General features: G+C 36.0%; 1 protein-coding gene across 1 annotated transcript in view; it reads right to left on the reverse strand.

The window, feature by feature from the left end:
* SMCHD1 (structural maintenance of chromosomes flexible hinge domain containing 1) overlaps positions 1-27896 on the reverse strand; it is an 84408-nt gene that overhangs the window by 34338 nt on the left and 22174 nt on the right. Inside the window, exons 11-26 of the mRNA XM_081951395.1 lie at positions 27054-27177; positions 26778-26961; positions 25408-25605; positions 24099-24212; positions 20699-20805; positions 19869-19951; positions 19612-19725; positions 17724-17801; positions 17518-17637; positions 15610-15754; positions 9293-9386; positions 8731-8803; positions 6876-7015; positions 6476-6610; positions 1630-1857; positions 74-222 (exon numbers count right to left, since the gene is read on the reverse strand). Of these exons, the coding sequence (XP_081807521.1) occupies positions 74-222; positions 1630-1857; positions 6476-6610; positions 6876-7015; positions 8731-8803; positions 9293-9386; positions 15610-15754; positions 17518-17637; positions 17724-17801; positions 19612-19725; positions 19869-19951; positions 20699-20805; positions 24099-24212; positions 25408-25605; positions 26778-26961; positions 27054-27177 (2086 nt within the window). The remainder of the gene's footprint in view (positions 1-73; positions 223-1629; positions 1858-6475; positions 6611-6875; positions 7016-8730; positions 8804-9292; positions 9387-15609; positions 15755-17517; positions 17638-17723; positions 17802-19611; positions 19726-19868; positions 19952-20698; positions 20806-24098; positions 24213-25407; positions 25606-26777; positions 26962-27053; positions 27178-27896) is intronic.

Raw genomic sequence — 27896 nt, forward strand, 5'->3', positions numbered from 1 at the left:
AATATTTTGCCCAGTAGGAAAAGCTACAGTATAAGCTTCATTACTGAAACATGATTGAAGAAAAAGTACAAACCTGACCACAAATGAACTTGCCAAAGAAACATGTTCATCACTGAATGTAAGCAGACAACAGCATTCATCTTTTACAGATGTTGGAACTTTTACATCCGGTAGCAACCCTTTGATCAGTTGTTTGCTATTAAGCTTTGGAGTCCAGCTTATCTAAGATTAAAAAAAATACTTTGGATACAAGAAAAGTAACATTTTTCCTCTTCTTTTTTTTTTAAAGTTTTACTGGAAATCCATGAAAACTTGATTGCCCTAAATGGAAATACTGTTAATGAAACTGAAAGTGCTTCAATTTAATATAAGCAAATCTATTTTATTGGGGCTATTTCTGAACATCCAAAATTATGTATATTCAACTCTAAATAAAAGTGTGATGTTCCCAATCTAATGATGTCATGGTAGACTATGACAACTGTTTGAAATAATAAACAAAAATATTTTTCAGGAAAAGTGAATAATTCATAGTCTGTGTATTTCTTTAAATACCCTATTATATAATAATGATGGCAAACCTTTTTCGCCTCGGGTGCCAAAAGCGCAAGCGGGTGCCCACCCTATAATTTAATTCCCCCACGCCTTGCCCCCTGCGCATGCACACATGAACTCCCAGCTGCTCTGCACATGCACGCATGGCTTTCTTGGAGCCTGGGGAGGGCAAAAACGGCTGCCACTGCCACCCAGAGGCCCTCTGGAGGCCGGAAACGGCTCATTTTCCAACTTCCTGTGGACCCGATAGGTCCTTTTTTTTTTGCCCTCCCCAGGCTCGAGGCTTTCTAGGAGCCTGGGGAGGGTGAAAAACGGCCCAACATGCAAACTGGAAGTTCAGGAACGGACTTTCGGGTTGTCCGTTGGGCTGTTTTTCTCCCTCCGGAGGTTTCAGGGAAGCCTCCTGAGGGTGAAAAATGGCCGTTCCACCTGCTCAGACATCATTATCACGGACACTCTGCACATGCACAGAAATGCCACAAACAAGCGTGCTTCCGATTCCAAACTGGCAGAGAAGATTAGAGCATATCATGCCTTATCTAAGGTCAAAAGGTGGAGAAAAAATGCAGCCATATAAGGAGATGGAGTAGGGGAGAACATGCATCAGTTTTTCCCTCATTATCCCATAAAGTAACATTGAACTCCTGCTAAGTTTTTGTTTCTGCCCAACTGCAGTAAATTTTAAAAAAATGGAATTAACTTCTGCAAAAGTATAGTTTCTTTTTGGGCTTTAAAAACAACTAGCCTTTTAAGCATATCTTAATAGTTAGCATTCAATATTCTTTAAGGACTAGCTCTTCACATTACACAGTAACATTTAAGAATGAGCATTTTAAAAAATACAACAAAAGTAGGCAGTTTTCTAAGTTATATATGTGTGACAAAAAGGAGAACAAGCTGAACTGCTATTTTTTTTCCCTTTCCTTGAAGTTTTACAAATATTAATTCATTATAAAAGATATGGGCAGCCTAAGTAGCAATCTATTTTGCTTAGAAAATTTAGAGCTGCTAATTAAATATATTAACATCTAGGCACATTTCCATTATTACGTTCACAAGATGTTCTATACTTACTTTAACCTTTTCAGCTAGAGCTGGAGTTATTTCGATTGCTCTTTCTCCCTCGTCATACATTTGGAAAGTAAGGTTTTTTAGCACATCACCTGCAACACGGTTAATTACTTCCTCATGTTTAATCTGAATACGTTTTTCTCCTTCAATGCAATTAATCTGCAGTTCTGCAACACGGCGACTAGGAACCAGGTGAATAGTCTTGGTCACCGGTATCACATTTTTACAACTCTAATAATAAAAACAAAAAGAAATACCACAAGGAAAAGAAACTTGAATTTTCAAAGCTGTATAACAATATTTTATCTAATCAATCCTAATTAATAATAGTTATTACACTATGAATATTTGTCATGTATTTCTTAACATAAAATAAAATATAACATCTATATAATATATCAAAATACAATTAAGAAACACTACATTTGTTTTTTAATATGCTATTTTTAATATGCTAGCGTATTTTAATACGCTACCATAATAGTTCTGGTGTCAGTTACAAAAGAAGAAAAAATAAATTTTATTTTAAAAAAAGATCAAGTTTTTATATACTATTTTAATTGAAATTTAAAATTACAAAGATAAAAACTAATACAAAGGAAAATATAAGCAAGAAAAAATACAGAAAGGGCAAAAACACATACCAACACACATAATAGTAAAAAAATGAACTTTCTCTTTTATCCAATATTTGCTCACCCATCCACATAATCAGAAGCAGTTGTGAGCGAATACTTTTGGCAATATAGTGTATAAACATTTTTAATAGCTTAATACCATCTCTGATATTTCAACCAAAACTCTCTTCATTCCATAAACCATCTTTTATCTATTGGCAAATAATAAAAATCTTTCAATCCTGTTAGATCGGGTAATGGATTGCCACACACAGGCTTAACGGTAACAACAGCTCTTTATTGAGTACAACAAGTGAGAACAATCCAGCGAAGGTTGAGTCTGATAGCAGCCCTTTTATAGGGACTGTCAGACCTTTCAATCAATAGGATTAAACCTCTGTTCCCGCTGGAACAGAGGACCTTGGTGGAAACCACTATAGTTAGAATAAGTATCTAACACGGCTCCCCTCTTGGGTGGAATGATTCTACTTGTTACGTAGTCATGCAGTTAGGCGGGCTTTTGGGTAGTTTTGCAAGACCTGCGCAGTTTAGTAGGAGGGGTTTCCTTGGACAGGTCGGATGGACCTGTTTGCTCCGCAGCTCCGCTTGGTGGAAGCTCCTGGAACCTTTCACAGGCCGTGGCTGGAGCTTCTGGAGCCAGTTCGCTCGGAGCTCACTGCGGGCCTGCAACAAAACCAGATAAGTTTCCCGGTACCCTCGGGCTTGAGCTGGCTGTGGAAGGAGTGACTGTTTACTCCGTTTGGGTAGGGCTTTGGCTAACTAGTGCAGGAGTTACCTTTGGTTGTCTAAGAGTAGAGTTGGAGAGGCGGCCATGGAGTGTAGTTGCACTGGGTGTGATGTGCTAAATTAGCAAATAATGGTCAACCCGTGTTTGCCAATCTCCCGGGCCCATCTTAGAGAGGGCCTCTTTTGCAGATCTCACCATTCTCTCCGCCTGACCATTGGAGGCCAGATGGAATGGCACTAGGGCATGCCTGATTCCCTGAGCTGCTAGGTAGGTCTCAAATTGCATGGCCATGAATTGGGGCCCGTTGTTAGAGACCAAGATGTCGGGCAGCTGTAGTGGAGGTCATCAGAACTACTTCTAACCATTTTGAGTAGGTGTCCACAACTACGAGAAATGTCTGGCCATGAACTGGGCCAGCAAAGTCAATGTGCACCTTAGACACGGTGCTTGAGGTCGCTCCCACTCATTAGTGGGCGCCTCTGGGGGTGCTGGTCTGGACTCCTGGCACAGTGTGCAGGTAACCACCCATTCTTCGATCTTCCTGTCCATGTTAGGCCACCACACGTAACTCCTAGCCAAAGACTTCATCCTGACAATTCTAGGATGCCCTACATGTAAAGCATCTAATACTGCAATGCGCAGTTTGGGTGGAACAACAACCAGGTCCCCCCACAGTAAACAGCCATTTACAACCGATAACTCATCGCGTTTGGCAAAATACATTTTGAAATCAGCCCCTTGGGCCACTCCTTCCACACCCAGTTCAAAATTTGTTTGATGGTGGAGTCCTTTGCAGAGTGACAGGCAATGTCACTGGATGAGACAGGCCCAGTCTCAAGGTAGTCAATGAGGAGGTCTGGCGTCTCGGAGATAGGGTCAGTGAGAAGTTCAGGCAGCGGCTTAGAGCGTCCGTGTGCCCCAAAGTGAAGCCTGGTCGGTGGATGAGACGGTAGGAATAGGCAGCTAGGAAGATGGTCCATCTGGTCATGCGAGGTGACACTGGGGTAAGTCGGTTCCCAGCCAGTAAGCCCAACAACGGCTTGTGGTCCGTAACCAGTTCGAAGTCCCGGCCATATAGATACTCATGGAACCTCTTTACTCTGGCCACTGCATCCAAAGCCTCATGGTCCAGTTGGCTGTAGTTCTGCTCTGCGGCAGACAAAGTCCTGGAGTAAAATGCAATAGGGGCTTCGGTTCTGTTGGACATGCGTGGCTGAGGACGGTGCCAATGCCGAATGGGGAAGCTTCGCAGGTCAGTACGGCAGGGTCTGGCTGTATTGTACCAGAAAGGAGTCCACCAACAGGAGTCATTTTACCGCAGCAAATGCCGCAGCCTCGGTTCTGCCCCAGGACCACATCGTGTTCTTAGGCAGTTGACGGTATAAGGGCTCAGCAACAGTCGCTTTCTGTTTAAGAAAGACGCTGTAGAAATTAAGGAGCCCGAGGAATGCCTGCAGCTCGGTTTGATTGCAAGGTGTGGGGGTGTCCTGAATTGCTTTAATTTTTTGTGTGAATCCCAGAGCCATTGATTAGGTACCCTAAGAATTCAACCCTTGGCACGTTAATTTGGCATTTCTCTTTTTTGAGATGGAGGCCTTTGTCTCTAATTCGAGCCAAAACTGTTTGTATACGTTTTAAAAGTTGTGCCTCATTTGCAGCTGATACCAAGATGTCATCGAAATAGGGGACGACTCCTGGAATCCCCTGCAAAAGCCATTCCATGACGCTTTGGAACAGTCCAAGGGTGATACTAACGCCGAATTGCAGGCAGTGACATTTGAATGCACCCCTGTGCATCACAATGGTTTGGGCTGCCACTGTATCTACAGCCGATTGATGTATGGTAGATGACACTATTGTCGTCCTCTAAGCGCCGTGGTGGCTTCTGCCAGGCCCCTTGGTTGGGCCTCTGTTAGCTTGGTGCTCTTGGTTTGGTGCTCTTCAGGTCTTCAGCAAGTTTCATTTTTTGGTCTTACATAATATCTTATATAGCATTCCTACATCCATTCATTTTAAATTCATATCCAAAACAGTCTGAGTTTTGGTTATAAACTATGTCTTCTTTTAAGACTATTTTTATTGATTCAGACAGTCTAAAGCAGGGGTGTCAAACGGGCAGCCCACGGGCCACATATATCACATACAGGCCACACCCAAATGGGAAAATTCTCACGAAAGGTCATGTGACGACAAAATGACAGTGAGTTTGACATCCATGGTCCAAAGATTTTGGATATACTGTTGCTCCAAGTATCCTTAAATTTTTCTATGGTTAAAATATTTTTCTCCATTATATTAGTGGGAATTCTCCTTTAACTATAATCTTTATTTATTTCTGATTTCTTCCTTAACCAGTCTTCAAGTTATTTTCTTATGTTTTTCTCTCATCCAGAACATTTTCCAGGAAAGGATTTCTTACACTAAAACTCAGATCCTCATATAATTTAATAGGATTTTACACAAACAACAAGCAATATTCTAACTTTTCCAAAGTGTTATTTCCATTCAATCTTGATCCAGTTAATTTCCTTCCAAAAGCAAATAATTGCCCTTTAGCAGCTTAATTCCAAATTTTTAAAATGTTTTTCTTTAAATTTTAAACTTATATAAATTGTTCACTTCAGGTTGGAGGAAGAACATCGAGTATAATAAAACTTACACTTCTGGAGGTTCTTAATGTCCAAAAAGTAATTTATAAGCCACTTCCAATAAAAGTGATTTAGAGGAGTGGTGAACAAACACAGGGTTCTTATAAAATGCTGTTACTCCCGATTTGTAAAAGCCATGACTGACATGCTTGTACCAAATTAATCAAGTTCAAGATTCAAGGATTTTTCTTTCAGTTGCTGCAGATGTTACCACAACTTGTTTTTTAATTCGCTAGGCAGTAGTCTTAAGAAATTACATATATTTGTCCCCCATGATTTTCATGCCTGAAACTCACCTATAATCTTAAAAGAAATTAAAAGTTATATCAACATCAAAAACTACTATATGCTTTGTAAGCCTAAAAAAACCCACCCCAGATAGGTCAAAAGCATTGATAGTAGGCAGAGAAAAGCATATACAAGGGTTATAGCCAGTGGTGGAATTCAGCCAGTTCGCACCTATTAGGGAGAACCTGTTGTTAACTTTCTAAGCAGTTCGGAGACCGGTTGTTGGAAGAAATCTTATTTTGTTTTTTTCTACTTTACAGAGATAATTCTTTAAGGAATTCAGGAAGGAAACATTCTGATGTTGTTTCTAGTCTAATCTTTATTGCCCTGCTTACAGAAACTGCTTCTCCAGTTAACCCTTATTACATTGTAACAGCTAAGGCAAAGCACCCATTGACGTGAGTCACTTTGAGTTGGCCAAGCCCACCCAGTCACATGACCACCAAGGCACAGCTATCATTAGGGCAGAGAAGTGGTTGTTAAATTATTTGAGTCCCACCACTGGTTATAGAGTTCTGGGGGAAAGAGGGGGAATATCTTTAACTTACTGGTATTTCAAATATTGCTTCAAGTATTTGAACTTTCTTTAAATTTTGAATGTGAAGAACTGGTCCAGTTAATGTATTTTTATCAGGACTGCTGTAATCCACACAATATACAGGAAGGCCTGGAACTCCTAAAAACTAATATAATCAAGAATAATTTCGATTAAGGTTATGGCCCATTCAAGTCATAAGATGGCATAAATGTCTTAGAACTAAATTTTAAGACAGACTACAAATATGATAACATTCCCAGTAAATGCATATGCTATGTATTCTTAACACAAAACTCTTGCCAAAATGTCAACATCTAAGTTCTAGAGTTTAAATCACAGAATATTTCAATCACAGAAAATAATATTATTTTCAGCAATATAAGCAATTATATTTGAGAGACACTGCCTACCTTGCACTGAACAAGTAGTTTTGGTTGAGCTGTTATGTTGCCTACTACATCCAATACTTCAACAGGAAAAGAGAAAGCTGTTCCATTCTCAATTTTCAAGACATCAGAGTCTAATTTCACATTTAGCAGCTGAGGAAGGCCTGTTAAGAGGTCAGAAACTGACATTTAATTTATTGCTACAAGCATTAAAAGAATTACCTTGAAGTAAGATGGGCAGCCAAACAATTTTATAGATAAATAATAAAAAATAAAATGTCCAAAAACAAACTAACAGCTTTGAAAATGTCAATATTTTAAATTATATCCATGCCATAAACAATATAATATGTAAACCAATGCAGCCAATCCTCTCTATTTATTTATCCATTAATGATTTTTATATATGATAAGCTAAAGTTAAAAAGAGATTCATTTTTATATATTTTAGTAAAGTTAACGTTTAAATTATATTTTGTGTTACTCCATTTTGCCAAAGGAAATCCGGGAGATGATTGTTTATCCTTGCCACATACTTCAAAGCCATGAGGAAACATATCGAAACCCTTTTTCTTTCATACTGACAAGTAAGACTATAGACTGTGAGTTTGTTTTATCTCATACCAGAGTTAAGAAGAAGGGCACCAGGTAAACACATCTTCTAAGTTGTTATTGTGGCAACAATAATTACAAGGTAGTTATTCCAAAGCAAGAAGGTGAATCCGGGGTCTACAAAAACCATGGGTCTTCTGGGACTGGAGAGGTGAGATCTCCAACCTTTCAATGTACAGGTTCAGCCCTGCTTCTAAAACTGGCAATTGCAGAGACTGTTCTACTACATTCTGAATGGAATGGGACAATTGAGAACATGCCATACATAGTGCTTTGGCGGAGACTCCATGAAAATATCTAGGCTGTAAACTAAAAGTGCTAAAAGATTAAGTCACACACGCGCGCGCACCCACAGACACACATGAAAAGAAAAAGATGGCAGCAGTGGCAAAGCACTTATGGTTTGATCATGTCCATATAGTCACCAGGAGTCAGTTTCAATGAAGGTACATTTTTTAAAAAAATATTTGTTACATTCAATTGTGAAAGAGAATGCTCAATGTTCATTATCATGTATTGGTTCACTTCAAATGGTCATATAAAATAACTGGAACATTTTAGGGACCATTTGAAAATAAAGAAAGCTTCCCTTTTAGTGAATGTTACCTGTTTCTTTTTGAAAAAATGGTTATATGGCGTTTAAGCATTTCAAAGTTCTATGTGGTTCAACATTTTATAGTTCTTTCTCCCATAGTAATCCTGAAGGCTTCTCATTGTCCAGGCATTGTTAAAGACATTTTTTTTTCAAAAAGTAAAAAAGCCCTAAGTTATTTGAAGGCCTAAGTCCAAAATAAGTGTGTGTGTGTTTGTGTGTGCGCGCTAATAAATGACGACTCTTAGCTGCTGCCTGGACAAATTTTTTTTTATCTGTTTCTTTGAGATGAAAAAGAGTGACTGGCCCAAAAACCATTAAGCTGGCTTTGTGCCTATGGAAGGATTAGAACTCATCTGTCGTTTTCTGCATGATACCTTAACCACCACACCAAATTGGCTCTCTTCTAAAACCCTTACACTAATCCCCCCCCCCCCCCGAAATATAACAAATCAGATTTCTTCATTTTTCATATTCATCTCATTCATCTGGAATTCTGTATAGCTTTTTGTACTATGTTCATGTTAATCAACCAGGAAAACAACACCACAAAAATTGATCTATTCTATGCTGAAACTGGATTCTAATGACTACAAAATGTACATCTCTTTGTAAATGATTACATTACTGTCATTTTCAACATATGCTTTCATGTATTTCAAATATTTTACTTACCTGGGAAAAGTTTAATTTTCAAAACTTGGGACTCTTCCTTTAGACCAGGAAGAGTGATCTTTAGATTAAAGTTCTGTTTAAGATATAAGATATAATAGTAATAAAACAACATTTGTGAATCTCAGGTCCTCAGGAAACATGAAATCCAGTATAAATATTTAGCTGATTATGCAACTAACCATAATAGTACAACTGTGTTTGACTATTTAGTACTTATAGTGAATATTCTTAAAAAGCAATTATGTAAAAATACAAAAAAATTGTCAAAGTATGTTTGCATCTTTACTTGCAGTGCATGTTACTGAATACTGCCAACTATTGAATAGATATTTTTTTTAGCTCCTTCCAAACTCTGCTTCAAATTATATTCAGATTATTCCATCACTTGAAAGGTATGCTGCTACTTCAAATTCATAACCTATCAAAATCAGTTTAACTGAATAAACATCTTTAAATTAACAGAATAACAGGTTTGTTGTGATAGCTGCAAATTGTATTTTAAAACTATCCATTAATTAGATAATTTAAAAAAATCATTTTATATTGAAAAAGATTAGCTTACCTTGCCTTGGCAATTATTTACAAGGCCTTTAGCAATTATGCTGGTAATGGCGCAATTTGGTCTTCTTTTTATGTCATACTGTAATGTTAGACCACTACAAAATAAAACTTAAAATCAATGGAAGAGATCAATTTTAGCTATCATTTATGAAATAAATGGTTGTTTTACTAAGGATTTTCTCTCTCTAATTCCTCTTAGAGACCAATCATACTCTATCTGATTGAGTCTATTAGATAGCATATGTGAGAGATAAGTCCTCACAATTTGCATTACCTTATAGGCATTGAAAGATAAAAGTGAGAAAGAAGCCTTCTGGCCTTGTAGTAGCTGGAAGTTTTAACTGGTCCATTCTTTGGAGAAAAAGACCAATACCACAAGAAATAAACAAATAAAAGCTTTATTTTAAAAGAAGATACTATAAAAATATATTAAAATTTAAACACTCAAAATATAAACAGCGTTGAATTATTGAGCTGCAACTTGATAAAAGAGGAAAAATCCCATATGACAATATAATGTCTGAATAGATCACAAGATGGCAATGATACATTACAAATGGGATTTCACTTAATTATACTTATTCTTTATTTATTTGTTTTATTAGGACACTGAACTTGCAAAAGTGATTCTGTGTAGCTTATTCTTATTAGAACAAGAATCTTTTGTAGATAAAAACATTACATTTCTAAAACATGACCAATGCATGATTCAACACTGTTTTGAAAAGCATGATTACTGAGCTTGTACTAAGGTGCAAGGAACATTGGATTTAAGCATACCTAGCAAAATATATTAAGTTGTAATAAAACTTCTACCTAACATGTTTATCTATGAAACATTATTGCAATTGTTGTTATAATGTACCTTTACGGAAGTGATAGAAAAAAAATTGATTGAAATATTTTGATGACTTAGTGTTAAACTTAAAACTGCTAATATCTATTCAAATGTTGATGTTTTTCTATTCTTGTCTGTAAAAGTTGTGAGACTTGGGGGGACTGCTTCCCCCGCACGATGTAGCTGTCAAAAATTTTTATACCCTTTTTAACCCTTTTTCCCTGAAAAAATTTGTAAAAACCAATAAAACTTGTTTTTAAAAAAACACATGTTTATCTATGTTGCAGAGATAGCCTGTTTCTGAAGCATGGTTCTTCATATTTTTTCCCCTTGGGCTTCACCATTCTATTGTAATTCCATGACTCCTTTGTTTTGTTGGAGCTCACATACCCTCAATATATATTCATGAACTTTTGATCTCCGTTGTCTTCTGCTGATGCAGCAAAGAGAGGTCTGATGTGTCTGAGCTGGTGTCACACCACTTTTCTCAGCCATTTAGTGCTAGATTGTTCCGTGAGAATCACTACTGCTAATATTGCATGGAAACGTGTCTAAAATGTAGGTGGGAAGCAGGGGTGGGTTCCGGCAGGCACTTCTGCTGGTTTGCTTGTGCGCCTGTGGGCACTTGATGCACACTGTGCAGGCATGTACAGTGCAATTAAAATTGTTCTGCGCATGCACAGAACTGAAAAACAAGATGGCGGCACTAATGGTGGTGCCCGGGGAACCGGTTCAAAGGCGTGGCAGGCCTGGGTTGCTGTTAGTTTCAATGACCCAGGCCAACAAACTACTACCGGTTCAGCCGAACCGGTAGGAACCCACCACTGGTGGGAAGGTGTACCTGTACCTCTTATGATGATACTGGGCTTATTACTGCTGATCTCTTCTGGTTTACTGTTGCTCTGGCAATAAATACAATGGCTGCCAACTAAATATGCATAGCATATTTCTATCTAGGGATGCATCTATTCAGACTGATGAAGCAATGAATGTTGGGGAAGAATTCTTATAGTACAAGAGAAACATATCATGTAAAAGTGGGAAAGACCTTGGACCAATTCATAATGCATGGAAAAAAACAATGATAAACCACTCCTGTCTTTTTAGCGAGAAAACTACATGGATAGAAAATACAAAATGATAAACAATCTAGTGCTGTATGATGGGTCTCTCAGATAAGATGGCACTCAACATCCTACTGAGGAAGAGCTGAGAGTTTTTTGGAGTACTCAAGATGTTTATGATGTGGCTAGATTAAAGCCTTTGGCACTTTTAGTGCTATACAAGAAAAGAGATTCTGAAGCTACAGAGATAGAATTGCAGTAGGAATATAGAATTTGAAAAGCATGAACACAAAAAAGCTCAACACAGTGAAAGATGAAATGAAATGACTATAAATAGATATTTGAGGCATCAGCAATTGAGATGGAGTGGGATAGGACATTTTCAGTTAGAAAAGCACACTGTATTTTAACTAAGATATGAAAAACAAAGAAGAAATAGTATTGCTTTTATAGTTATTAGGACAAAAAAAAGTCTGCGTGACTATAGTAAAAAAAATATCAGAAAATACCTTCCAACTTCAAAAAAAAAAAAAAAAATCTCACAAAGTTGTAAGTAGTTCCACAAATTCTTTTCTTGCCCTGCACGTGGCAGTGGAGAATGGAGAAGGAAAGCAGGTTAGTGGAGGGATGTGGCTGCCTTGGGAGGGAGAGGGGGGTTTAGAGATCTCTCTCTCACACACCCACATACCATCCTTTCCTTGGGAGTTCTGTAGATGCAGAGAAGGCTTCGGATAGAGCATTTGGGGGATGTACGTCTGAGCTGAGATCCCAAGGAAAGAATGATTGCCAGGAAAAGGAGGGGGGATTTTGCCTCTTATCCTGTTCTGAGTCTGTGCTGAGCTTCAGAACAGGGTAAGAGGAAGAAAATTTTTCCCTCCCCATTTTCAAGCCGTTTGCAAAAATGCCCCATTCCGAGCCTTGAACGCTGCAATCTTGGAATATGCTGAAGGCTCGAAATGGGAAGTCGTTGCAAACGGCTTGAAAATGTGGAGGGGGATATTTCTGAAGGTCAGCACAGACTGAGAACAGGATAAGAGAAATCTCCTCTCCCCATTTTCAAGCGGTTTGCAAAAATGCCCCATTCCATGCCTTCAATGCTGCAATCCTGGAATATGCTGAATATCCTCTTTTTGAGGAAAAAAATGTGCGTCATATACTCCGAAAAATACAGAAATTAGACTTTGAGGGCAACCTTTTAATATAGCAATAGCACTTAGAGTTATATACAGTTCCACGATTATTTACAGCCCTCTGTAAGCAGTTTACAGAGTTTGCATATTGCTCCTAACAATCTGGCTTCTCATTTTACCAACCTCGGAAGGATGGAAGGTTGAGTCAACCTTGAGCCTGTCAGAATCAAACTCCTGGCAGTGGGCAGAGTCAGCCTGCAGTACTGCATTCTAACCACTGTGCCACCAAGCCTCCTTAATATGATTATCAAGTTTATCTTCCAACCACCAATGCAGAAGAGGGGGTTGGTGATTTCTGTGATTAAATTCAGTTTGAAATCAATGGAACCTGTAAATAAGATGTCCTGTGACTGGTGACTAGTTGGAAACATAAAAGAGGAAAAGTTAGACCAGTGATTCCCAAAGTGTGCGCCGCGGCTCCCTGGGGAGCCGCGCTATCGTCATAAGGGCGCCGCGAAATATTCAATTAATACCTGCGCCGGGCGTCCGCTTCCCTCCCTCCTCTCGGGCTTTGGAGGGAAGCTTCTGCAAAAGCCCGGGCATGACAAGTCTCCCAGGCTGAAATTTGCCGAGCTGTACGCGCGCACCTGTTTTCCACGGTTTGGAGCAGCGGCGAGATTCTGGGCGGCGAGCGATGATTCCGGGGGGCATCAGTGGGGGGGGCAGGGTCCCCCTCGCGTTCCTCATCTTCCCGGATGGCCCCTGGAATCATCGCTCGCCGCGCAGAATCTCGCCGCTGCTCCACGCCGTGGAAAACAGGTGCGTGCGCACAGCTCGGCAAATTAAAGCCTGGGAGACTTGTTGCTTGAAGCTTCGCCTTTGCAGAAGCTTCCCTCCGAAGCGTTCCGAGGGAGGGCTGTAAACTTCCCTCCGAAGTCTTGGGAAGTTCTGAGGAGCCCCCCAAGGCAAAACGCCGCTGCCAGGTAGCTAAAAGTACGTCTCTGATTCGTCTCTGTCAGTCTCTCTCTGATTCCCTCTCTCACTCCCTCTCTCTGGTGACCACAGTGTGTGTGTGTGTGAGTGAGACAGACAGACAGAGAGAGGAACAGAGAGAGGGAGTGGGAGGGAGAGAAAGATAGACAGACAGAGAGAGAGACACACACAGAGTGAGTGATTAAGTGAATGAGTGAGAGACAGACACACCCACATACACAGAGTGACAGAGAGAGAGGAAGGGAGGGGAGAGAGACAGAGGGAGAGACAGACAGACACACACACACACACACACACACACACACAGAGAGAGAGACAGAGAGGGGGAGGGAGGGAGAGAAAGATAGAGAGACACACACAGAGTGAGTGATTAAGTGAATGAGTGAGAGACAGACACACCCACATACACAGAGTGACAGAGAGAGAGGAAGGGAGGGGAGAGAGACAGAGGGAGAGACAGAGACACACACACACACACACACAGAGTGAGTGAGAGACAGACAGACAGACACACACACACACACACACACAGAGTGACAGAGATGGGGGAAGGAGGAGAGAGAGACAGATACAGAGAGAGAGAGAGAGTCAGATAGACACCCAGAGAAAATGACAGAGGGAGACAGGGAGGGAGGGAGGGAGGGAGGGAGAGACAAAGAGCCAGAGAGAGAGAGAGAAAGAAAAAGAAAAAAAGAAAGAAAGTGGGAGAGAGAGATGAAAGAAAGAAAGAAAAACAACATATGACCACAATTGAGCCCAAAATTTTGGTTGCTAAGCAAGAGCGGCTCTCCAAATAAATTTCAATCGTGGTTTTGGCGAGATTTGGCTCAGTTGAAAAAAAAGGTTGCCCACCACTGGGCTAGTGTGGTGGTTAAGTTACTTTTCAAAAGCTATTTTTCTGATCCAAGATTTGAGAAGTTGTGCAGCGAACAACAAGCCCATCCATCCCATTAATAATTTTAAATCATTAAACGATGTTCAATAAATTGTGAATTTAAAGCTCGTGTTTAATTTATTTTTCAATTAACCTAACCTTAACGAACTAAAAAGTAGATTTCCAAATCCTTAAAAAGTCAAAAATTAAAAAAAACCGGATGTACCTATTAAGGGAGCCGCGGAAAAAATCCGAAGTGTTATGGGAGCCGCAAACCGAAAAAGATTGGGAACCTCTGAGTTAGACTGTATGGCTTAGGAAACCAAAATGGAGCAGGAGACCATCTTTTCAATTTCTGCATTCCAGTGATTTTATCATAATAACGTTATTGTCAAACAACCAAACTGCTTCTATTTTGGACATCCCCAGGTGGAGTACATAGAAATAAAATTGACTATGTTATTGATGAAAGGAGGTGAAGGAGTTCAATTATAGCACCAAAGACATGGACGGGTACTGACTGTGGAACAGATCAAGAAGTGCTCATGGGCAAGCTCCAAGCAAAGTTAAAGAAGAAGAAAGTCATTTAGGTTCCACAATATTATTTTCAACTTACTCCCAGCATTCTAAAGAAGAAAATCAGAAATTGCTTTCAAATCCTGAATCTGTTTGTTAGAGAACCAAATTATGGAATGAATTTAAAGAAGTTGCTAAGAATGAATTTGAAAAGAGACTGTCCAAAATTAAGAAAGAGAAGAAAGCAAACTAGATATCAGAACAAAGCCTAGAAATTGCCAAGACAAGAAAAGCCAAAGCTAAGGGAGACAAAAAGCTCAGGAACTTAACAAAGAGTTTCAAAGAGCTATTTGAAGAGATAAGTAGTAGTATCTAAACAATGTTCATAAAGAGATTTAACAGAAGGTGCAAATTATTATACATAGACCCAAGAATAAAATACCCCCAAATCTAGCTATTTATCTGTAATTGATTCAGGTTTTGTTTTGTTTTTTAAATGGGAGGCAAGAATGTAGGAGAAAAAGAAGAGGGAGCTGTATTTGCTTGAAGAAAAAAATATAAAAGAATCCTCAGCTAACTGTTTGCTCTACAGAACAGTCACACATGATATTAACTACTCACACCTAAAAAGAACTGTTGTCACATCAATCATTTTATATATTCTCACTTTATTAAGAGAGCAGAAAAAATTAACTATGATAGAAGAAACATTTCCATTCCATTCCATACATTTCCCTGTAATTAGCAGAAATATAAGAGATTCTAAAGGAAAATGTTCTAATTTTATGACAACACATAGCAAATAAATAGTTATGAAATACAGAATGCCCAGCATTCACACCAAATTAGGATCATACAGTATTTTTCTCTCTGTTATTATAAAAATGAAATAATAACTATTACCTTGCTTCAAGGACTGGTATAATATTTTTCGTCAGTAGAGTGGTATGTCCAAATTCATCCTGGACATCTAGAGGAATACTGAATGGATGCCCTATCCGAAATGGAGTCTCCAAAATACCTATTGTAAACTTCTGAGGTTTACCTTCTGAGGAAAAGAAAAGAAAAATTCAACATTTTGGTGGAGACTGGAATTTTCCAATCACGCTGTTGACTGCTCTACTCACTTTTTGCTATCTTCATCAGCTTCTGCTTTCAACATAGTCAAATCACCATATTAACGTACAATTTAATGATATCCAGTTATTAATCACATTTAAATGATCTCACATGGGCCAGCAAGTTATGATAGTTCTTTATCGATTTGGGGATATCTTACCTACAATATCATATCTTACAGAATTTTCATCCTGGGTTAATGTTAATACTTGAATAAGTGTAAAGATGAATTGTGATGAATAGAATTGTACCCAAGAGTTGCGGGGGGAAAATTAAACATTTTGGCATAGTGCTATGATTTTATAGTATTTTAATTAAACATTTACATTAAACTCAACTTAATTGCCAAAATGTTTACAACACATGGTACATGAAATGCATACTTATAAAAGTTGTTTAATGCAAGCTACATATAAGGACATTTTTTACAGTATATACTGATAGAATATTTAGCAATGTTTTATTTTCTTTGTTTTACAGACCGAGGAATAGACTATCAGAGTAAAACATGGAGCTGCTTTCACAATTCAACATCTTTAAATTGCAATTTATTTCTCCCTAGGATGAACTGAGATAAACAAAAATATGATAATACTATATATTTATTTAGAGAAATTGTGTTTAACTTTTAGAATTAATAGTTCAAATGAAGGACAATTCTATCGACATAATTATGGATACTCCCCAAAAGAACAAATCAATGCTAAAAACATTTAGTTGGTCAGTTTTTCAAGTATTAATCATACTTTTAATATACATTTCTAATATGTCTATGTTGCTTTTTCTTGGGAAAGCCACTTTTCTTAGATAATTAAAATGAAATCTATTTTTTTTTCTCCATTGACTGAAAGAATTATTCTTTGGAGAATGCCTAAACACTTAGCTCATTTATATTTTAGTAACGTTTTCAAAAATGCTTTTAATATATTACAAGTAGTCCTTGCTTGGCGAGCGAAGTTACAACAGACCTCAGTAGAGCTACTTACAATCCATTTTTGACACAGCCCTCCATGGCCAGGTGATAGCGTTTTGGATGCTTGACAATTGGTTTGCAGTTGTGACCATTTGCCATGTCCTATGGCCATATGGCTGCAATTTTCAGCATTTTTTTTACCAGTTTCCAGCATTTTCTTACTGTTTCTGGCAAAAAAACATACCCATTGCATATAATGGATTTCTTTTAACGACCATGGTGTCTTTTAATGACAGGCATAAAACTTTTGTAAAATCAGGCATGGTCAGGTAGTGAACCATTTAACAATTGTCTCAACTTACCACCTTAATTCTGGACTCAGTTATGGTTGTAAGTTGAGGTTTACCTACTGTACATCTCATTGCATAAAAATATGAAATGTTACATATAAACAGTACACGTGAAAACAGAGTACATCACTTAGACTTACCTATGGGGGGTCCTTGGTGCTCTCTGACCTTGCTTGTTTTCTTGCAGACATTTCATTACCCAAACTAGGTAACATAATCAGAGTGCTAGTAAGGAGTGCAATTTGCTGTCAGTTTATTATAGAATATAATTCATAAAATGTTCTAGAATATAAACTGACAGCAAACTGCACTCTTTTCTAGCACTGATGATGTTATCTAGTTTGGGTAATGAAATGTCTGCAACAAAACAGCAGCAAGGACCCCTCATTCCTGAGCTACAGATATTTGCCTTTATTGGTAAAAACTTACCTCTTACACGGAATTTAAATATTTTAGATGGAAGACGGATTCCTGCATAAGTGTCTGTATTACTATCATTCAACACCACTTGTAGAGTTAGTGTGTAGATTCCAAGTTCAATAATATTTTCTGTGTATAATCAGAAATGTTAAATTTAAGATATCAAATATTATTCAACTGTAGAATATACTAAAAACCAACAAAACGCCACTTACCCATTTTTTTGAACCAGTAAGCCCATTTCACTGCATATTGACTGATGTGAGAAATGAGTTCCTTATTTTTATCAGAAGCTTACAGAAAAACAGAGATACATTATTATATTATAAATCAATCTGTTATTAATTCTAACGCATTTGGAAAAAAATTGGAGATAGATACATGAACACACACACACACACACACACACACACACACAAACACGCAATGTGTATGTAAGTACTGTGTTTTCCCGAAAAGACCTGGTCTTATATTTTTGGGGGGGCCTCCAAAATAAGCTCTAGAGCTTATTTTTGGGAAAACACTTTTTCAGGGTGTGATCAGACTGGCTGAGCATCCCATCTCTCTGTGCATGGACAACAGGTGGCAAGCATGCATCTTATTTTTTGGGAAATACAATGTGTGTGTGTGTGTGTGTGTGTGTGTGTATGTATCATATATATAAAGAACCATGGTTACCTGATGAGAGCTAAATAGCTTGAAATAGATCCATACTAGTCTCCCTTTATTTATTTATCAGCACAAATGCAACACAAAAATGGTTTCCTGCCTGGAAGGCTCCTAGGGTGGAGCTGAAAAGCAAAAGGGAAGCAGTATGCTCCCTCCCATATTTGGGCATACCAGGTGCTTTGACATAACACTTATATATATGTATGTATGTATGTATGTATGTATGTATGTATGTATGTATGTGTAGACAGACAACAGATTTGGGTTGTTAAGCAACACTATTTGTAAGTTAGCTGAAATAAAACCAATTCAAACATTTAAAAATGGAAAATATAATCTATTTTAATTTAAGAACTAAAATAACAAATTTGTTCTTCAAGTGCATTAAAAAGCAGCCATAGATTGATATTATCTCAGGGGGTGAACTTCACTGAATATATAACAAAACTGTAGCATTTATCAGCTTTTACTATTCTTAGTAGCAGGGTAGTAAACAGAGCTTCTAATATTTCTTAACATGGACTTGTTCATACAAGGATAAACTGTTTTTCAGTTCCATTTTTAAATTTTTTTTTGGGAAGGAAGTAAAAACCTAAGTGCAAAACCAGAGGAAATGGTAAAATAGCAATGAAGAAACAACCTGGTTTGGCATGATACATGAAGGTAATATAAATGGCAAACACTAACACTCATTTTCTAATTACATTTACTTTGACAATACAATATTATATAAGGTCATATTATAAATAACTCAAGGCAGCAAACATAGCTAAACTCTTTCCTCCTCCTATTTTCCCCATAATAATAACCCTGTGAGTGAGGGACTGATCCAAAGTCACGTAGCTATGTATGTATGTATGTATGTATGTGTGTGTGTATACACACACACACACACACACACACACAGTAAGGGTATGGATAGCTGATGAGAGCTAAATAGCTTGAAATAGATCTATACTAGTCTCCCTTTATTTATTTATCACTACAAATACAACACATATATAAAAAGGCAACATTAAAAATAAAAATATGTTTTTCTGCCTGGATGGTTTTCTGTAATGAGCCGAAGGACAGAAAGAGGGAGTAGTGAGCTTCCTCCCATATTTGGACATACAAGGGGTTGTAACACAAATACATACCTATTTCCCTGGCTCAGCTGATAAGGAGGAGAGCCTGTGGCTTAGTGGCTAAGACTCCTGCCTAATATGTAATACAGCCCAGGTTCAAATCCCAGTAAGGGTATGGCTAGCTGATGAGAGCTAAATAGCTTGAAATAGATCTATACTAGTCTCCCTTTATTTATTTATCAGCACAAATACAACACACACACACACACACACACACACACACATATATACATACACATACACACACATACAATGTATATATTAATACATTAAAATAATGAAGGAAAAATACAACTTGCATGCTTACAGTGCAAAACAACCTTAAGTTGCACAAGTAATTTATTTAATCCTCCATGACTTGGTCCTGGAAGTTTTTGGATAGACTCGCCTTTTTTATTCAGTATTTCAATTTGTAAAGCTCCTAAGGGAAAAAAACAGAGCAACCAACAAACATGAAAAACAAATAAATTGAATCAGATTTTAAATTACTATCTGAAATAATAATCAATCCACGTATTTATGAGAAATAAGTTGAAATAAGCTATCTCTGAAATTAATACTAACCTATTGTAAATCCTGCACACTTAATGTCATCTGGTGATAATTCATTTCCCTCAGGCCATTTTACTGACAGACTATCAGGAAATCTAGTAAGAAAAGAAGTATTAAGAGTCACTTCGGCAAAATAGTTATCTATATAAATTGCACGCATAAATAAATCAAGTAAAACACTGATGAATTAAATTATCAAAACAATAAAAATGCACCTAATTACTTAGGCAATTTTCTTCTGTAAAATATTATAAACAATATAGTAATTTATTTAGCCACTGCAGGATAAAGCAATGTGTAACCTCCAGTTTAACTCAAATCAACTAAAGTGAGTTAATGATTGGATGAGAAGGCCCCAGGAAAATCTCAGGGTTAGAGAAAAACTAGGAAGTTGGGAAAAAAATCTGTTAAGAGACAATGGTAAGCTACTTATGTTTTATTGTCAAATAATTCTAATACACATCTTTGTATAGTCACAAGGAATTGAGATTGATTTGAAGTGTCCTTAGCTTACATGTATTAATTAATTATTAATATTAATCTATTACCAATTGTACAAATTGTGTAATCTTAGCAAGAAGTATTCACCAAAATTCAAGAAAATGTCACGTAAAATGTGCTTGCTTCAAGAAATAAAAAGTGTACTACATGGGAGAAAAGATGTTCTCACCTCAAAAGTATTATTTCAGATATAATCAAACTATGCATCTTAAGTCAATTAATTATTAATGAATCAATTTTTAACATAATGTTTAATTGGGTGAAAGGTTAATACTTTTATTTAATGTGTTTAATTTTTATTTCTAAATTGATAAAATAATTTATTAGCTATACAAACTTACCGAGCCATTTCCTCATCAATGTATTTTTCCAGTTCTGCTTCAGACACCGAACGATCAAGTTTGCATATTGGAATAATCTTTATTTCATTGTATAATGCTCGAGGCTCCTAAAAATTAATATATTTATACGGAAGTATAAAATTACCTATATCTACATATATTTGTGTATTTTTCTTCTCAGGAAGACTTTAAAATTTGAATATATTTAAAATAAAGTTATACATCCATCCATATAAATATTATATGTATGCCTATGTATATGTGTATATCTATGTATGTATGTATGTATGTATGTGTATGTATATATGTAAAACAAATACATGCCTATTTCCCTGGCTCTACTGATAAGGAGGCGAGCCTGTAGCTTAGTGGCTAAGACTCCTGCCTAAGATATAATACAGCACAGGTTCAAATCCCAGTAAGGGTACGGCTAGCTGATGAGAGCTAATTAGCTCGAAATAGATCTATACTAGTCTCCCTTTATTTATTTATCAGTACAAATACAACACAAATATAAAAAGGCAACATTAAAAATAAAAATATGGTTTTCTGCCTGCATGGTCTTCTGTGATAAGCCGAAGGACAGAAAGAGGGAGTAGTGACCTTCCTCCCATATTTAGGCATACCAGGGGTTGTAACACAAATACATACCTATTTCCCTGGCTCTACTGATAAGGAGGCGAGCCTGTGGCTTAGTGGCTAAGACTCCTGCCTAAGATATAATACAGCACAGGTTCAAATCCCAGTAAGGGTATGGCTAGCTGATGAGAGCTAATTAGCTCGAAATAGATCTATACTAGTCTCCCTTTATTTATTTATCAGTACAAATACAACACAAATATAAAAGGCAACATTAAAAATAAAAATATGGTTTTCTGCCTGCATGGTCTTCTGTGATGAAGCCGAAGGACAGAAAGAGGGAGTGTGACCTTCCTCCCATATTTAGGCATACCAGGGGTTGTAACACAAATATATATATATATATAAATATATATATATAAATATATATATATATATATATATATATACATATATATATATATATATATATATATACATACATACATACATACATACATACATACATACATACATACATACATACATACATACATACATACATACATACATACATACATACATACATATATATATATATATATATATATATATATATATATATATATATATATGTTGTATTTGTACTGATAAATAAATAAAGGGAGACTAGGATAGATCTATTTCGAGCTAATTAGCTCTCATCAGCTAGCCATACCCTTACTGGGATTAGAACCCAGGCTGATTATATCTTAGGCAGGAGTCTTAACCACTAAGCCCTGGGTTCTCTTCCTTATCAGTTGAGCCAGGGAAATAAGTATATATTTGTGTTACAACCCCTGGTATGCCTAAATATGGGAGGAAGGTCACACTCCCTCTTTCTGTCCTTCGGCTTCATCACAGAAGACCATGCAGGCAGAAAACCATATTTTTATTTTTAATGTTGCCTTTTATATTTTTATATATATACACACACACATACATATATGTATATATAACTTTATTTTACACACACATACATATATATATGTGTATGTGTGTTTGTGTGTGTGTGTGTATATGTATATGTATATATATATATATGTGTGTTGTATTTGTGCTGATAAAATAAAGGGAGAAATACAACACAAATATAAAAAGGCAACATTAAAAATAAAAATATGGGTTTCTGCCTGGATGGTTTTCTGTGATGAGCCGAAAGGACAGAAAGAGGGAGGAGTGAGCTCCCTCCCATATTAGGTCATACCAGGGGTTGTAACACAAACATATATATATATATATATATGTATGTATGTATGTATGTATGTATGTATGTATGTATATGTACATGTATATATGTATTCTTTCCCTTGTAATTAAGAATACAGTATCAAAGAAAGCTTAGTTTTTAAAATTATGGTTTTTAACGATTTGTAGTAAAAATTATATTCTGTCAATTTATTAATGTATTTTCTAATAAATATTTGCAGATTTAAAAACTACATATTAACTGGGGTGACATTTTAAAGTACTGATTTTATCTCACAACTTGTATGATTACTATTTTTATATTGTCTCTTTAAGAATTGACTAAAATAATAAGCAATAAAAAAGCAAAATATTTCTGATGGTGAGCACCAAGCACCATTTTGCTATTAAGTAACCTTTTTTCACACAAGAATTAATCCGTTTTTAAGAAGCTGTTTGTTACTATAGCTTTGTACTACTTAAAGATCAGATATTTTTGAGAAATATTTTATTTTGTGAACATTTATTTTTTATTTATATTTTTTCAAGTTTCTTTTCATATGTATTGTTTTCTGGAAAGACTTTGGATCAAGACCTGGCACCAATCTTATTATAACTAATTAATTATTAGCTAATACTACTGAAATAAATCTTTCCTTGTTTACATTCTTCTACCTGTACTTTCTTCTGTACAGGTAGTTCTCAACATTGATTGTAATTGAGCCCAGAATTAGGGTCATAAGTTGTTGCTGTCATAAGGCCCAGTGGTGGGTTGTAGGCGGTACGCCCTGGTACGGGCGTACTGGAGCCTGCCGGGAGCACCAGGTACCGTTCCGGTGCTCCGGAGTGCCCATCCGCGCTCCTTGCCTATCCTTTAAAGCCTTTGGCGCTTCCCACACGTGCATGGCATGTAGAGCGCCTGCGCGACACTACGCCGAGCAGCTGGAGTGTCGTGGAGGCTTGTAGAGGAGTCGCTGGCAGGTACGACGCATGTGCGCACTGCGCGTGTCCATGTGAGCAACGCCGGGCCCGTTCTAACCATACTGGTTGGAATGGGATTCGAAACCCACCACTGTTGAGACCCCTACATGACCAGTGCTCACATGACTATGAGATGCTGCTATGGTTGTATACACTAGCTGGATGTCAAGTGCTTGAATTTTAATCACATGACCACATAGATGCTGCCACAATTGTAAATATGAGGACAGTTGTAAAGGTACTTTTTTTTAGCGCGGTCCTAATCTTGAGCGATTATTAAATAAGGCAATTGGTAAGCAAAGACTATCTGTAATTTTGACTTATTCTTTACTTGCACCATGCAACTCCATTTTGATTCTAGTGTAATTCATTACAAAAAATTGTGGCATTTTAGAATTGGAGATGATCAATTTTTGGTGAATAAGGCTATTGATTCATGGTGGCTAAGTCTTCATAACAGAGACATTCATTTCTTAATACAGTTGCTTGGAAATGGATAAGTGGAAATCCATGAGAATAGAATGATGGATTACATAACCCGATTCAGTACAGTTCTTATGTTACATTTTTTTCTATTCAGGCTTGAATCAACCATATAAATGGATTAATTTAAAACTTGAGACTATTTACTTACCAAAGCTATTTGAACATCTCCACCAGGAGCAAAGTCATCTCCATCATGATTTCCATATAGATAAAAATGTTGAATTCTGCCATGAAGTACTGGAGCTCTTCTAATTGATCTCACCTAACACATAAACAGCATTTATTTATTTTTTACATAAAGATTTAACTTAATCCTAAAATAAATTATATGTTGTTATAATTTGTAAAAAAAGATCTAACATTTCGTCATAAATGTAAATAACGAATAAAAAGTTTCATCATTATACTTCTGTTTATTATAGCGTTTCAGAAATAATTTTTGACAAAACTATAGTCTAATGCAGTTCATAAAGTCTCCTTTTGGGCAATGATACAAAGCAAGAGTTTGCTAGGGAGAAACTAGCTTCAATAATAGGTAGTTATAATTAATTCCTCTGTTTATTCTTTTGTAATGGTTAGAAAGGTGATTGTTTCTAAAAAAATCAATTTAAAATTATCTTAGAATTTTCTTTCCAGGACTTAAAAGTTCGTGAACTATTTTTAATTTTTTAAAATGTTTTCTGCACATATATGACTAAAACATGATCTGTTCTCCAAACAAATCCTAAAATTAAATAAAAATAACTCAGTTAAATAAATGAAACGGAAACAAATGTTTTGGTTTTAGTACAGTTTTAATAATATTTTAATCTATGTAGTTTTAAAAAAATATGTTAATTTTTTAAAACTTTTTTTATAACTTGTAAGCCAACCAGTCACCTTGCAGGGGAGGTGTTCAGCATAAAACTTAATAAACAAATACAATGAATAAAAAATATTACACTTAAATTGCTGAGTATAGGGCCAACCTCCAGCAATTTTTAAAAAAGAAGTCTTCGAAGCCCCATTGACAATTTCCAAACTAAATATAGTAGAAATAGCTACATCTCAGTTGTCTTATATGCACTTATCTTGCAAGGATAGGTAATGGGAAATATGCTGGGGAACATGGTAGAAAGCCAGGCAAATTTAATCAGTGACCTCAATATCATGCCTTCAATAAACAAATGGTTTACACCCACTATTAAAGCTATTTTATGAATATATAAATCCTGTAATGGCAACAATTTTTTAAAAGCCCCAATGACCTGCTCTCAAAAATCTTACAGTGTCCACTAGCTGAAAAAGGAAGTTAAACCTCAAATATTATTTCCATGCATATAGAAAAACCTTATCAATTTAAGAAATGATATAATTTATTTAATCAACAAAGAAAATATAATTTAATTAGATTATGTAGCATTTACACAGCCCATCAAATATACATTATGCAATCTTTTCAAAAGTAATTAACTTACCAGCTGCCCAACTTTATATGTTTTTCCATCCCATTCAATTGCCTCATATGTAGCCCAAGGTTTCTGTTTTCCTTTAGAAGCCTGATCAGTACGTGCAGCCATTTCTTTAAACTGAGTAAATTTGATTTGTTTATCATGCGTTTGGTGGCAATCGTTGAGCCATAATGCAAATTCTTTATCAATTTTCATTCTCTGTTCCTGTGGAAAGTTGTACATATATAATATATATATATATATATATATATATATATATATATATATATATATATATATATATATATATATATATATATATATATATATATATATATATATATATATATATATATATATAATCTTTTCAATTATTGAATGATTATTGTTGAACAAAGCTTACTCTTCTTGGCATTATTCATCATTCAGCTTAAATGTAATTGGTTAATAATTTATACCTTTCCCAAAGGATATCTTAAAAACTATACTTATAATTCTAATCCTATTTTTAAAGGTGCTCAGGGCAATAAAGTTAAAGAGGAAGTTACATGTTCATTGTGTCTGATTAGGAATTTTGATTTACATTTTCTTGTATCCATACACGTAGACCTCGACGCATATGCTGATTTCTTTAGCGACTGTTCAGTTACAACGGCACTGAAAGAAGTGACATGATTGTTTTTCACACTTGACTATTGCAGCACCCCCATGATCACATGGTGCTTGGCAACAGACTTATATTTATGATGGTTGCAGTGTCCCAGGGACTTATGATCATCTTTTTGCAAACTTCTGACAAACAAAGTCAATGGAAAGTCAGATTTATTTTACAACCATGATACTAACTCACTAACTGCAGTGATTCACTTAACAGGTGTGGCAAAAAAGGTCATAAAATGGGGCAAAATTCACTTAATAACGGTCTTGCGTAGTAATAGAAATTTGAGGTTCAATTGTGGTAGTGAGTCAAGGATGACCTGTATTTAGTATTCCAGGGTTCAGAAATCATTACAACCCTTTTTGTTACATTCAACTCTTTTATACATATTTCTAAAAGATTGCTGGATGAGCATTCATCACTCAATATTCTATTCTATCAATATAATAATTTATCGCCTTAATAATTTTTTTATGATGCGATATTCACACAAAGGCAGGAAATTAGATAAAGACAACTTTTTAAATTTCACAATTAATGAAACATCTTTTGAGTTTTGTGGCAAGAATAAAGATAAATTGATGTATCACAAAGGTCCCCTCAAATCTCAGGCTGTTCTGAAACTACAATAGATTGCATTTTCTTACTATATAAAACCAAAAACCACAATAAAATTTATTCTTAATTATTTTCTAAAGGTGTGTAAACAGTATTCGCAAACAAATAAATTCAATATTACCTGTCCATTAACAATTCTTGTAAAAAGTGTATTTTTATCTTTTAACTTTGATTCCAACTCCACGAAACTCAGTTTGTTTGTGGTGACTTCAAACTTGTCATTTGTAAATAATACACCAGATATTCGGTTGTAACATTCAATTGGAATAAGCCCTCTCTTTTTGGGTAAAGTACACCATTCAAAACTTGGGAGGAAAAGACAACATTTAGAAACATAGAAATAAAAAATATGTATGTATACCGGTATGTATAAACTTTAGAACAAATTCAGTCTTACTCTGCTACAGTTGTATATGGGATTAATCTTCCATTCCAAAAGCATTTAAAAATAGCTTCTTCCCCTCTGGCTCTTTTTTCTATTATATAACAATCCTCTTCTTCATCTTCATCATCTTTCAATCCTAAATTTAAAAGTTATTTTCATATCACTGTATGTAGAAATGCAAAATAGAATACTTTTCCAAATTATGAAAAAGAAGTGCAAACCAGATACCTACTTAAAATTTTACTTTAAAAATTGCTAATGAAATTAGTTTCTAATGCAATCAAATGAGAAGTTTATGTATAAGGAGAGTATTATATAACTGTGCTTGGTTCCTATAATTAAACTGTGTATATTAGCCAACATTTTGCTTGAAAAAGTTGGGTACTGTTGCTTTAGAGCAGTGGTTCTCAACCTTCCTAATGCCGCGACCCTTTAATACCGTTCCTCATGTTGTGGTGACCCCCAAACATGAAATTATTTTCGTTGCTACTCTATAACTATAATTTTGCTACTGTTATGAATCGTAATGTAAATATTTGATATGCAGGATGTATTTTTATTGTTATAAATTGAACATAAAGCAGAGTGATTAATCACAAAAACAATATGTAATTATATATTGTGAAATATTTATTTCCAATTACAAATAAATGAAATTTTGTCTGGGAAGTTTAAGAGCAGGCTCTCAGCTCTAAGTGGTAAGAGTGCCTTTCTTTTAAAAAGAAAAAAAGAAAAACAAAACAACCACCAATTCTTCCTTTCTTTCTCTTTCTCTCTGCTTGTGTCTATCTCTCTCTCTGTGTGGGTGGCTTTGTCTCTCTCCTCTCTCCCTCCCTCTCTGTAATTCTCTGTGTA

This window comes from Natrix helvetica (assembly GCF_964273705.1).
Source record: "Natrix helvetica genome assembly, chromosome: 4".
Classification (NCBI taxonomy): Eukaryota; Metazoa; Chordata; class Lepidosauria; order Squamata; family Natricidae; genus Natrix; species Natrix helvetica.